Source organism: Leucopleurus acutus (assembly GCF_964270905.1).
Source record: "Leucopleurus acutus genome assembly, chromosome: 11".
In the NCBI taxonomy this organism is placed as follows: Eukaryota; Metazoa; Chordata; class Mammalia; order Artiodactyla; family Delphinidae; genus Leucopleurus; species Leucopleurus acutus.
The window spans coordinates 59,033,272-59,046,886 of NC_139152.1; the positions used below are offsets into that span (position 1 = coordinate 59,033,272).

General features: G+C 42.6%; 1 protein-coding gene across 1 annotated transcript in view; it reads left to right on the forward strand.

Moving 5' to 3' along the window:
* Window positions 1-760: 760 nt before the first annotated feature.
* TRHDE (thyrotropin releasing hormone degrading enzyme) overlaps window positions 761-13,615 on the forward strand; it is a gene marked incomplete at its 5' end in the record, with an annotated part of 412,544 nt that continues 399,689 nt past the window's right edge. Inside the window, 2 exons of the mRNA XM_082849811.1 lie at window positions 761-1,671; window positions 12,994-13,267. Coding sequence (XP_082705937.1) covers window positions 761-1,671; window positions 12,994-13,267 — 1,185 coding nt within the window. The remainder of the gene's footprint in view (window positions 1,672-12,993; window positions 13,268-13,615) is intronic.

Sequence of the window (13,615 nt, forward strand, 5' to 3'; positions counted from 1 at the left end):
AGGGAGGCTCACTGTCCGCTGTGCAACCTCACGCTGTATGTCGCCACCTCTGCTTAAAGTGTCCAGGCTGGAGGAGAAGGCTTCTCCAGGTCAGATTTCCGGCGCAGCTCTGCGGCCCTGGGACTTCACTGGGCTGGTTCACCCCGGTTTCTTCCTCTCGGCCATCCTCTCGTCCCCGCCTGCGGGGTGCATGGCTCGGGCGCCTCCGCTGCTGCTGCCGTCGCCACTGCTGCTGCGAGCACATCCCACCCAGAGGACTGAACGCCGCCGCTGGAGTGGGGAGAGAAAGCGGCAGCCCTAACTTCCTTCTCCATCGCTCTCTGTACTTGCCAGCCGAGGACCCGCGGGAAGGCTCCCGCGGAAAGCCAGGCGAAAGCTCTGCGCAGGGGACTGCGAGCTAGAAGCCGCAGGCGCACAGGGGCGGGGGCAGCATGTGCCCCTGAGCCCGGCGCCCGCCGGAGAAGTAGCGCGCGTTGGGGCGAGCGAGACGCTTTCCAAGTTGGGCGCGTCCCAGAGCTCGCCGCCCCGCGCCTCCGCCGCCCGTGTCCGGAGAGAGGCGGGGCTGATGGGAGGCACCGAGGTTGCTGTCGCCTACGGCCAGAGCCCGTCTTAAAAGAAGCTGGGCCAGTCTCCCCAGGGTCCCAGCTGGCGTCGCGCCCTCCGCCCGCGTGCGCTCTCTGATGCCTGAACTGGCGGTGGACAGGGTGGGCCCCCCGCGGGAGGTGCCGGAGGGGGCGGGGGAGGAGCAGGAGGCGGTGTGATGGCCCTGGACGGCGAGCGGGGGGAACAAGAGGAGGAGAAGAAAAAGAAGAAGAAGAAAAAGAAGAGGAAGAAGAAGAAGGAGGCGGAGGCGGCGGGGGCTAAGAAGAGCAGCTCACCCTTCGCGGCCACGATGGGGGAGAACGACGCCGCGCTGCGGGCCGGCGGCAGGGGCCTCTCGGACCCGTGGGCGGACTCCATGGGGGTGCGACCCCGCACCACCGAGCGCCACATCACTGTGCACAGGCGGCTAGTGCTGGCCTTCGCCGTGTCCATCGTGGCGCTGCTCGCGGTCACCATGCTCGCGGTGCTGCTCAGCTTGCGCTTCGACGAGTGTGGGGCGAGCTTACCGCCCGACGCCGACGGCGGCCCCGCCGGCTTCCCAGCGCGCGGCGGCAACGAGAGCCTTCCGGGTTCGGCCCGGCGCAACCACCATGCTGGTGGAGACTCCTCGCAGCCCGGGGCAGGCGGGGAAGCCAACCCTGAGACCCCGTCCGCCCGGCCGCCGTCGGACGAGGAGCGGCAGCAGTGGCAGCCGTGGACTCAACTGCGCCTGTCGGGCCACCTCAAGCCGCTGCACTACAATCTGATGCTCACCGCCTTCATGGAGAACTTCACCTTCTCCGGGGAGGTCAACGTGGAGATATCGTGCCGGAACGCCACTCGCTACGTCGTGCTGCACGCCTCCCGTGTGGCGGTCGAGAAGGTGCAGGTGGCCGAGGACCGGGTAGCCGGGGCGGTCCCGGTGGCCGGCTTTTTCCTCTACCCACCAACCCAGGTCTTGGTGGTGGTGCTGAATAGGACGCTGGACGCGCAGAGGAATTACAATCTGAAGATCATCTACAACGCCTTGATCGAGAACGAGCTCCTGGGCTTCTTCCGCAGCTCCTACGTGCTCCACGGGGAGAGAAGGTACGGAGGGAGGCGGTGCCCGGCACCGCCCCACCCAGCCAGGTTGTTCGAAACCGCCGGGCAGCCGGCCACCCAGGGACCGGTCTAGCTTCGGATACCCGGGAAGCGAGGGATGGGGGAAGGAAGCGAAGGTGACGTATGGCCATCACCCAGAACTCTCGGGGTCTCCCAGGTGCCTGGGCTCTCCCTGCGGCCAACTCCACAAACTCACTCACCAGTCTCACCAGTGCCAAATGCCACTCCTTCTCTAGGCTGGGACCCCCTGCCCAATCAAAGTTCCTTAGCCAGCCTGGGGCACACAGCAACTTTTTTTTTCTTAAAGGGTAGTGTGTAATCTGAGCGACGTCGGGCCAGGGTGACATCAAAAGCCTGCCTAGTTACCATGGAGGGAAAATTCGTGAGCCCCAGAGGCCAGGGCAGCAGCGCATCCCGGTTAGATGTCAGGACAGGGCAGGCAGGGCAAGATCCTCCCCTCCCCCACCATGCCCGTTTCTGGAAGGCGCAGAGTATTGGATAGGCTCTGGCTCCATGAAGTTTTACAAAACTGGAAGTTGAGATTCTGGGCAGTAAGAGCCAGTCCCAGTGACAGAGTAAGGGGGCGGGGGTGGGCTGGTGGTGGTGCTGGCGGCTGCCATGGCCAGTGCCAGCGAGAAATCTTGCCTGTGCTGCCAGCTCTCCTAACACAGAGTGACTCCAGTTTGTTCACAAGTTACTGCCTCTGGAAATGGCTCCTGCGGTGAAAGGGGGAAAGCTAACCGTCAGTCTCAAATGCCTTGTTAGTGAGTGCCTTTGATGCTTTTTAGATTTGGGCAGTATTCTGTTTCTTCTTCTTCTTCTTCTTTTTTTTTTTTTTTTTTTTTTTGAGAGGCTGTGGGGCTTTCTATCGCTTGTTTAGAGCTTAGACTTCAGAGTCCAACAGAACTGGGTTCAAATCTCGGCTGCAACTCTACTTGTGTTGAAGGCTTGAGGAAGCTGATTAAGCTAAGTCACCAATTCCTGACAATAACAGCCTCTAGTGCTTAATGAGCATCCTGTATTAACTCAATCTCACAAGAACCCCATGAGATAGATGCTGTCAACACTCCCTATTGTACAGATGGGGAAATGTGGAGGCACCAAGAAGTCGAGTAACTTGTAACATCGTGAGCCAGCAAAGCAGGTTTTAGGCTCAGGCAGTTTGGCTGCAGAACCTATACTTTTAGTTTTAACTTGGGGAAATAATAATAGTAATATCCACATAGGATCGTTGCAGGTGTCCACGAGTAAATGCATTGAAAAGCACTTAACTCTGTACTTGGCACATAGAGTGCCCACTCATGTTATGAGTGTCCTGTGGTATAAGCTCTCAAGCATGTTGTTGAATGAATAAACAAGTGATTCTTGCTTTTTTGCCCTAGCCCATTGCATTTAAAATAACTTTGATTAATTAAATGGTTGTAGGGCCAGGGAATAACCAAAGTGAACTTAAAAATGAAGTCAACAACCTTAGGAGTGGAGGCAGGTTGGAGATTAGTAATGATGCCACTGGCAGAGCCTCCCCTGTTCTCAAGAGGGTCTCACAACAACAGAAAACTTGGGATCAGAGCAGTCCAGGGCTCCTGAGGTCAGCAGGTTTGGCAGTGGAGAGCTGGGACTCAAATTTTGGTTTTCTGATCCCTGGACCAGGGCTCATGATGTCTGGAAGCTCTCAGAAGAAGCTGGTGTAGTATAAGAGGCTAGGGAAATTTCAGTGTGTTATAAGAGAACACAAAAGTGTTAGTAGTCCTGTGGTGTAGCCTCATCTAAATAAATTGTCCAATGCTTTAGTGGTTGTATGATAATTAAAGTCTCCTATAAGTGAATGTATAAATTATTCACTTTCAAACTCCTAAGATCAGATGTGGATAATTTAAACCCCCTCCCACCACTTTCTCTGACATATTCTAAAGAATACAGATTAAAAGGATTAAAAAGAAAATCCACGATCATATCAAATTTGGGGGAAAAGCATAGAAGGCACATTTGCATATTATGTCAAAATGTCAGTAGTGGGAGTTGCATATCATTACTGATAAATCTTGCTGTGGTGAAATAAATACTTCCAGAAAGTCCTGTTTTTTGAGCCATGCCAAAATACATTTGGTGGAACTGAGCTTGTTTTGGTCAGTGCTTTCAAATGAACAGGAATCTCAAAAAGACCAGATGTTCCCGCTTGACCTATAACTGATTTCTTGTACCCTAGTGCATATTTGTATTCAAACTCTCTCGTTCAGTTTTCCCCAAAGATGGTTGAGAGTTTAACCTAGTGTACCTGTGGCTAAACTCTGCATCCCAATAGTTGTGCAGGATTTGCTGTTTCTGGAGATCCCAGGATGATTTTATTTCTAAATAGCCTCTTAGAGAAAGTACTTGTTCCTCTTCTTTCCCCTTCATTCCAAAAGGACATAAATGCAAACTCTAAATTTTCATTTGATTAGTGATTACGTATCTTGGTCTTTAGTTAGTCAGAATTTTTACCAATTTATCAGATAATTTCTGGAATGAAAATAAATATTTAATCTGGCAATGGGGAGTCACAATGAGCAACCTGAAATATTTAAAAAGATCAATACTACCATTCAGTCTACCTTACTTAGTGTATGTGGAAACAACTTGTTAATAATCAATCTGATTCTTTGACTCACTCCGCAGAAGTCTGAGAGATGTACTTTGGGTCAGGCAGGAAAATTAGACTTCACTATGTGCTGTATGCCTTTGACCCTTTGAAGGTTCCCTGGTTTTGTTCTACAGGGAAGACTTGCCTCTCCCGGTTCCCATATTAAAATAAATGTTGGAAGACAGGCTCCCGGTTAGAACCTAAGGCTTCTCCACTTGAGGCACATCTTTTATTCTCAGTTAATCGTTTGGCTAAAGGGAAATTCACCACTTGTTGAATATTAAAAATAATTCTCTTCAATTTGAAATGCTTACACACAGCAGATTAAATTGCAGAGTAAATTACAGAGTAAATTACCTCTGTTAGGCAATATATACTCCCTTGTCCCTCAGGTAGGTGGGCAGCAGGCAGATGCCATAATAGCCTATAGTAGAATATACTTGCTTAGAATTAGGCAAAGTCTTCATTTACCTGAAGTAATTGCCGCTTTGGGGCAGCCAGATGGCGAGCATACCCATGTTCAAAGTAGGGTACCTTAATTTAGATCCAGATGGCCGGATTGAAAGAGGAAATTTACCCAAAGTAAATGAACATTTTATTCACTTTCAAAAGGGAGACTGTTTTTTCTGTGACAAACTTTGGGTCTGTGACATGCCACAGTGACAGAAGACAGGATGAAAAAAGGAGGTCTTTTTCTGTCAAGGGTTATTTAGAGAGAAACCATGATCTCCAAGTAAAATGAGAAGATAAAATTGTGGTTCTCAAAGAGAATTGCCAAAAACTCCTTTGCAGAAATCTTGTGGAGAGCATAGAGGACTTTATGGGTAGTCATTGATCATTTGTGGTATCAGCATACATGGTTTGGTGCCTTGTACTTTTTCTGGAGTGAATTAATAATCATGGTATTTAATAAAAACAAGAAAACCACCATGTTGTTTTTATGTTGAAAGCAGCCCCATTTCTCCACTTACTCTGCTGAGGAGATATCTCTACATGAGCAAGTTGAAGTAAATGGCTTTTTGCCCTTCTAAAGAGGGCTCGGAACTGAAAAATCTGGGAGAATGGTTTGTTTCTTTGAAAACTTTTTATATGATTCCTTAATGGACTTAGCTCATTGTTTTCTTGTCACTGCATACATAACCATATGGCCAAACTGAGTCCAGTGTTGGATTTTGGTCACAATTCAAAATGCCACCAGTAAACTAAATCTAGAAACTATTGGGGGAAAGAAAGTTTTGACCATTTAATAATCACTTATTCAGGGAGGAAAGTCCATACAATTGGTGTTTGTCTTGCTGTGCTTTTGATCACCTTGGGTAGTAATAGAGTATACCTTATTTCTGAAAGAGTTAAATTAATTTGCCTGTGTTTTTATTTATTCAAAACAACTCTAAGCAGGGCCTATATGCTCTGGATCTCTTTCAAGCAAAGATAGACCTGTGACTGGTTTCCCTGTGTTGGATTTGCATAACATATTTATTTCCTCAAATCAGTTTTTGCCGTGTATGTGGTTGGGCTTGAGACAACAGTACAGGGCAACCGTTTAGGTTTGCTTGAGGATGATGATGACATTTGATGATGACATAAAGATATTTGTCTCTTTAAGAACAGGACTCACTTCTTTAAGCATGGCTGTAAAGAATGGTATAAAAAGAGTGAAGAAGAAATAGTCTACCTTTAACTCATAAGTGTTTGACAGTCTGTAAAGAAGGGCATCCCTCCATAGCCCCAGGCTCATCCTCCTACCCACCAGCCATGATCATCACCTTATCGTCCTTTTAATTCTTTGTGTGTCCTTTATATCCTTTCAAACTTACAGTAGTGGCTGGGTTCTTCCAGAGTTTCTCAAAGACCCATGCAATCCTGCTTTTTGCCACTAGAGAGTGGCTGCTCTCTCCAACAGAATTTTGCTACATAGGATTTGAGAGAATATAAAGATGCAAAACACTTCTTGCCCTTCCCAGTTCTTTGGACAATCTGAAATGATTCACAGACAGGCACAGCTGGATGCTGAGTGGGCTGTGAGAGTGAAATAAGACTGACAAGATCTTACTGAGTGGGGCTGAATTGAGGGGGAGGGTCCCAGGCTCCCCACTCCTGCCCTCCTTGCCTCCAAGTGTGCCTTCTCAGTCTCTGAATAAACAAGGGGCCCCAGGGTTTAAGGAGCTCCGGCGGCAACAGTTGTGCAGGGACAGGGGAGAATGGATTCCTCCCAGTGCAGACCTGTGTTGATTTGCCGGGTAAAGTTTTAGTTTAAGTATTCGGATCTTTCCTCATGACTACACACTCAAAAAAACAAACAAACAAACAAAAAAAAGAATCATAGGATGGAAAAAGAATCAAGTTGTAAAATTGCCACTGTTGGTTACTTTTTATCTCTTTAAGAATAAGCGAGCCACTTTTAGTTGTGTTGCTGGGTGGCAAGGGGTGTGTGTGTGTGTGTGTGTGTGTGTGTGTGTGTGTGTATGTTCAGGGACTCTGGAACCAGACTGCCTCGATTTATGTCTTGACTCTGCCGTTTATTAGCTTTATGACCTTGGCCAAGTTTCCTAAATGTTCTGCGTCTGGTATTCTTATCTGGAAAATGAGGATAATGATATCCTCTTTCATGGGGTTATTTGTGAGGATTACATGAGTAAAGTAATAAAGCACTTAGAATGGTGTCTGACAACTAGTAAGCACGTCTGTGGGTATGAAATACGATTATACTATTACATGCCTGGACATCTACCCTTAGAGCTGGTACAAGGTCATTTAGGCTCAATGTTTTTGCCTTAGGTTTCCCCTTACTAGCAAGACAGTGGGAAATGATCACTGTGGACATCCCTTCCACTGCTATTTGTTTTGCCCCCCTGTGCAGAGTTCAAAAGATGGGGGAGAGGAAGAAGCAGAGCCCTTCCACAGTGAAGAAGGAAGAGAAGAGGAAGGCTGTGGTATTTCACAGCTAGAGAAGCTCCATGCTTGGTCCAGACACTGAGATGGAGAGGATTGAGGGAGTGGGAAGAGTGTGTGAAACAAAAGGAACTCACAACTCTGATTATGGCCCTGCTCTCTGTCAGCAAACCAGCTACCAAAGGGTCAGGAGGGTGCCTTCCTTGTCACTGGAAGCTAGTACAGGAAAAGAAAAGCTCCAAGTACCAAGGGAAAGGCACATCAGTTGTTAGATACTGTTTTCAAGACTTTGTGAGTTCCACCAGTAGTAGTACTTTATAATACTTACACAATACTTTTTCTCTTTCCACTATTAAAGAAATGAATCGCAGACACTAGTTTATTTATTCTTATGAAAACCTAATATTATGGCACAGGAAAGTAATTTTAGTGCATTCGTAATACTCTTCATCCATGGTGATCAAGTACTCAGTGCTCATTTTCGATAACAGTAGTGTATAAAAATGAAAACAATTATGAATTTTATGCTCTGTTTTTATAACACGATTATTCACACGTGCACCACTTCCTACATACATTTTGCTGGCATTATTGCATTATGTTTTTAGTTTACTAGAATGGTTATTTAAAAAACAATAGACTACGTGCTTGCTTATAGCACTGAATGTTCAGCAGGAACACTTCTCTTCTGAAATGGCAGAGTTTTACTGACTCATTGAAGTACATAAAAACACAGAGTCTAAACAACGACCCATTTTGGCTTAAAATGTTTTGTCATTGAGTAATAATTTGCATTTTGATGAACAACCTTAACTTTAAATGGGACGTGTAACTTCCATGATCCTGTAACTTTGCTCAGTTCCTGGAAACAGTTGAATAGTAGCTGGATGATCCACTGGATCACTTCTTTCGATCTTGGGAGTTTTTATTACCAATTTTAAACTATTGCAACCGTAGGCAAATTGCAGTTGCGATAGAAGCAAGTTCAAAGAGCATTTTTCACTGTGCTGTATGTGTGGTCTGCATAGATGTGGTCAAAATGGAAACTTCTCAAAAACGCCTTGCCATTTTTGAGGTTCTCTTGGTTTTGGTGGGCTCCGCAATGAAACATGAATCAATCTGAATACTAGCAGTGTTATGCAAATGTCTGTTTCTTCTGCATATTTTAACTTGATGAAAAGGCAAACTGAAAATAATGGAACAGAAATTGTATCATATACTGTAATTTGTTGGCAATATCAACCAACGTTAATGCATTGCTTCTGCTGAATCTTATAATGACTTGACACAAGTAGCTTGCCTAGTTGAACTTCCGCAGAAATAAGAAGAAATCAATTCTCTGTATCCTTAAGAGGCAACATAGAGCTTTAAGCTCTACTTCTTAGCTCAACCAAAATGTCAAATAGACAAGTTGTTAAGAAATCAAGTAATTTATTTTAGATGGAAGAGCATTAAAATACATGCATATTATTCATATTTTTCTAGTTATGCTAAAGTGACATTCTTGGAATAACACTTCCAGGATGTCACTTTTGGAGGTGGAATGTTTTTATGATAATAGAGGGACTCCTTAAAAGATACAAATGATTTTGTTTGAGAAAAAGCAGGAGAAAAGTAGACAACAAAATGCTCTTCCCCATTACCTTCAGCCTCCTACTGTTTTATTTCTTGCTGTATTTACATAGGTATTTCACATCCTTACTCTATATTAAAATGTTCTCTATTTTTAATTAATTTTTTGTATTTTTTTCTACCTGGTGTACTGCTACCACCTCAAACTCCACCTGAAATTTGCTCAGAAACCAAACTCATTATTTTCTGCTCCGAATCCCTTTCGCTAGAGGTCTCTGGCGTTTCTACTGACGGTAAGCAGGAAAGCAGTCTCACTTCCGCCAGTTGAAGGCAACCATAAAATATACGCAGCGAAGACAAGATTTTATTTCTGAAATCCAACAGACACTGTTGCCTGTTGGGGGCACTGAGCCTGAAACTGGCTCTCTTTGTTAGAAAGGAGACTATCAAGGGTGAGAGAGGTAGGTGTTCGAGGTAGACGGCAACACTGGGCTCCGAGAAAATCGGAACCTGGAAGAGAGCAGACAGGGTGCGAACTTCATATGTGAGGCAAAACTTTTTTAAAGGTTTATTTCTGTGCTACCAGTAGTCAATTGGCTCACTTCTCCAATGTGTCTGTGACCCTTACTACCCAGGAATTTACGCTTCCTCCTCCATAAAGCCTTCCTTCAGTTCTTAAGACTGGTGGTTCTCAGCGGGGTCAGTTCTGCCTCCCAGGGGACATCTGCAATGTCCGGAGACGTTTCAGTTGTCACAGCGGGAGAGAGGGGGTGCTACTGGCATCTAGTGGTTGAAGCCAGGGATGCTGCTAAGCACAAGATGGCCCCGACAAAGAATAGTTATCCACCCTCGTATGTTAAGTAGTGTCGAGAATTCTACCACCGAATCACCAATACTTAACATTAAAAAAAAAAAAAAGTCAGTAGTGCCAAGGGTTTGAAACCTTGCTTTGGAAGATGTAATTTCTTCATGCATTTTCCCTCGTTGTCATGTCTTTTTGTACGATACCTGTTTAGGCATATGTTTTATTTATTTTATTGGAGTATAAACTCTTTGAGGGAAGGAAGCACATCTATTTATCATTTTCTCCACAGCGTTGAACACTTAAAAATGGTGACTAAGAAAAGCAAATGCGTTATAATAGATCTTGTAGCAAAAAGCCATTTAGCAGTAACGTAATTTAATATTTTAAAAACATCTCATCAAATTCAGGGAATATTTTATTTTAAATTTTTGTTCAGTTATAGGATCTCAAGCTTGGAAAAGACCCTAGGTGTAATCTAGTCCAACTGCTCTTGTTTCCAAGGGGCTTGTTTTGATTTGCTAAATACTGAATTGAAATTCAATTGCAATCGTCCTCAGGTGCCAGACTGTGAAATTGGTATTTCCTCATTTAGACATTATCAAATATATGTGGCCCTCAGTGCATAGATATATACTGTGTGTAGGAATTCATTAAGAATATTAATTGCAGAAAAAGTCACTAGATGATCTTTATAGTTCCTTTCAACTCTGAGAATCAGCTATTTAAATTGCTAGCCTTACTAACATATTTACTTACTATATGAGGCAAAAAGAGACTTGAGCACAACATGATTCTTCTGCATAAATATTTGGTTTATTAATTTCTCATTAGCCCAGAGGTATTTAGATCTTCTACATCTAATAAATTCCTACCGTTTAATTACTGAATACCAAAGACACCTTTGATTTTTTACTTAATGACTAATACACTCTAAGTACAGCCTCTCTGTTGAACTCTTGCAGAACTTTCCCCTAGTATTATTAGTTGTTTCTTACGTATTATATATATTTCCCTTTTCAGGTAGATTGCAAAGGCCTTAAGGACAAAAATGGTTTTATCTTTAAAAAAAAAAAAATCCTACCACACACCTAATAGAGTGAAAATCACACATAGCAGACAATATCTATTTGCTCAATGACTGGAATTGGATTTCTCAGGTACTTGAAAGTTAAAAGGGAACACTTTTCCTCATATATTAAATTCCATAGGTATCTTTTAAATAGCCTCAGTAAAGGAATATAAAGCTCAGTGGACATTTTAATAAGAAAGATGAGATTCAAGCACATAGGTAAGACAAAAGCACGTGCAAGTTGTAAATGGGTGCATCTTAATTAAAAGTTACTGACACTCCGTTAAGCAAGAACTGTATTACTGTCAGTAGAAAATAGGAAAAATATTACCAAGATGCTGGCAAGTTTGGAAAGAAGAACCTTTATTACCAATAGTCAAATTAAAACATTGTTTATAAATTATGGCTAAAGATTAATTTTACTGTTTTTGAAATAAAATTACCTTTTACTCATACACAGAAAATGTGAATTCTAGACCCGGCTTTGCGCTAATTGCCTGCGTAACTTTGGAGAAATCGCTTAACCCTACTGGAGCTACTTTCTGATTTTAGGAATTTACGAGAGCTGGACAATTTGTTTCTGAGATTGCTTCCAACTTTAACCTTATATTTTTCTGAAGATTTATAGTTAAAACTTCTTTCCTATACATTACCCCATTTTATCATCTCGACAGTTTTGTAAGGGAGGCCTAGAAAATATTATTCTCCTTCTACTAATGAAAAAATAGACTCAGGTAGTTAAGTGATTTATCCAAGCCTGGTATGCAGCAGCCCAGTACTATTTCAAGATAATTCTCAATTCCCCTCTCTCAGAATAAATATACAATCAATCTTGAAAATGTCTTATTTTTCTCTGTTTCAAAACTAAACTTTTAAAAAGTAAGCCCTCAGTAATGCATGTAAGCTTCATAATTTTAAAAAAGTATAAACATTTACATTTCATGGTTTGAGCCAGGGATAGCCAGTAAGATTCAATACACATGTCAACACCTACTGATCGGTAGTAACTGCCTGAAGTGCTGTGCTGAGAATAATTTTAAGGCCAAGTTTTGGCTCAGCGGGAAAGTGTGCCATGTGAGATTAACCATGAACACTGTGGATGATGGAGAGGGGAGGGGTGGCAGAACTACTATGGGGAAAGAGCCTTTTAAAGAAATGACTTGTAGCACTCAGTAATGTTTTATGAAGGGTCTGTTATTGACTTATGTCCAGTTTTAACTAGTATCATTTTAAAAGTTTAATTAATTTATGTCATGAATGTTTTCATAAATAATGGCCCCATTTTTAAGTTAAAAGTGTGTCCTTTTTCAAGTACTTAGTTTGAGTGTTTTGATTTGTAACCGTAACAGTGAAAGAATGTAGAGGGTGCTTCTGGAGTTTTAATGAGATGCAACTTTGCAGCTTGATCTGAAAACTTGAGGGCATTAAATATTTTATATATATATGTGCACACATTGATGTATTTATTATATAGATATTTATTAGTTAATTTACTTTATTATATTAACATATAATTTATATAGTAAATATATGTCATGGGTGGTAAAAACCAACGGTATCTGGATTATTCTATGTAAATGTATATTATAGCACTCCAGGAAAGGTTGAAGATATTGTGAATCAGTGGCTGCTGCTTATTAACTGCCTTCGGGGTGCTGTTCATCTATTCACAGTGATAGGTGCTTTACATCCCCTTTTCCATTCTACTAAGCTTTACAATGCTTTTTAAGTTAGGCGTGATTATTTCCTTTTAAGCAATGAACATGTACACCTTAGGGAAATTTAGCAATCATCCAAGATGATTCGGCTAAGAAATGTTGTGGAGCCAGAATGCAGACCAAGTTTTGTCAGATTTCAAAATGCTTTTCCTTAACAAAATCAGGCCATTTGAGCCTGAGATTTGAGGACATAGATGTTTCTCAGTGATGGTCTATGCCCTACTTGTATCTGATGACAAGTTTTGGATTTTGATTTCGTTGTCTTTACTGGTTGTACAGTTTCGGAGAGAAGACTGAGGCATACCAAAAAGGAGAACCATTATTTTCCAGTACTTGCCAATATGATGATGAGTTGTTTTTCTGTAAAGTGTAATATTTTGTCTAATAAGCATGGCTCTGGGTTTAGAGAATTTCCTTTAGTTGAGACAAAAGTTCCTTGAAGAATTTTCATTGTTGCGGAAATATGTATGAAGTATGCTTCCATGCTATTCATGCACTTAAGTTTGATTCAGAAAAAAACTGTCTCGTAATTTTGCTCAAGCATATTATTTCATAAGCAGAAGCATATAAAGTGGTTATAACTTAACTCGAGCCACAAATGTAATTGAGAATGTCATTTTCTTTTTTCCAGGTTCCTTGGCGTTACTCAGTTTTCGCCTACACATGCCAGAAAGGCATTTCCTTGTTTTGATGAGCCAATCTACAAGGCTACTTTCAAAATCAGCATCAAGCATCAAGCAACCTATTTATCTTTATCCAATATGCCGGTGGAAACTTCCGTGTTTGAGGAAGATGGATGGGTTACGGATCACTTTTCACAGACCCCTCTCATGTCCACGTATTATTTAGCCTGGGCAATTTGCAACTTCACATACAGAGAAACTACCACCAAGACCGGGGTTGTAGTAAGTATTTCAAGCTTAATGTTGTTTCTGGATAATGTACACTGATTTCTGGATTAACAATGAATCATTTCTATTCTCTTCACAACTTACATAGCTGAATTATTTCCTTAATCCTTGGAAGGAAAATTATCTTCCTGGTTTCAGAGTCAGAGAGGAGCTTCTCTTCTATACCCAGCCCTCTTATTACTTTAGTCACCTCCCCACCTCTGCCATTCCTGTCCTTCTTCATCGCCTGAGTATCTCTGGAACAACTATTGTCTGTTATGGGAAATTGCCTCTTTTTATTTACATGATGGTAAAGCTTCTTTTTACTATAAAATATTTCAAATATACAGAAAATGTGGAGAA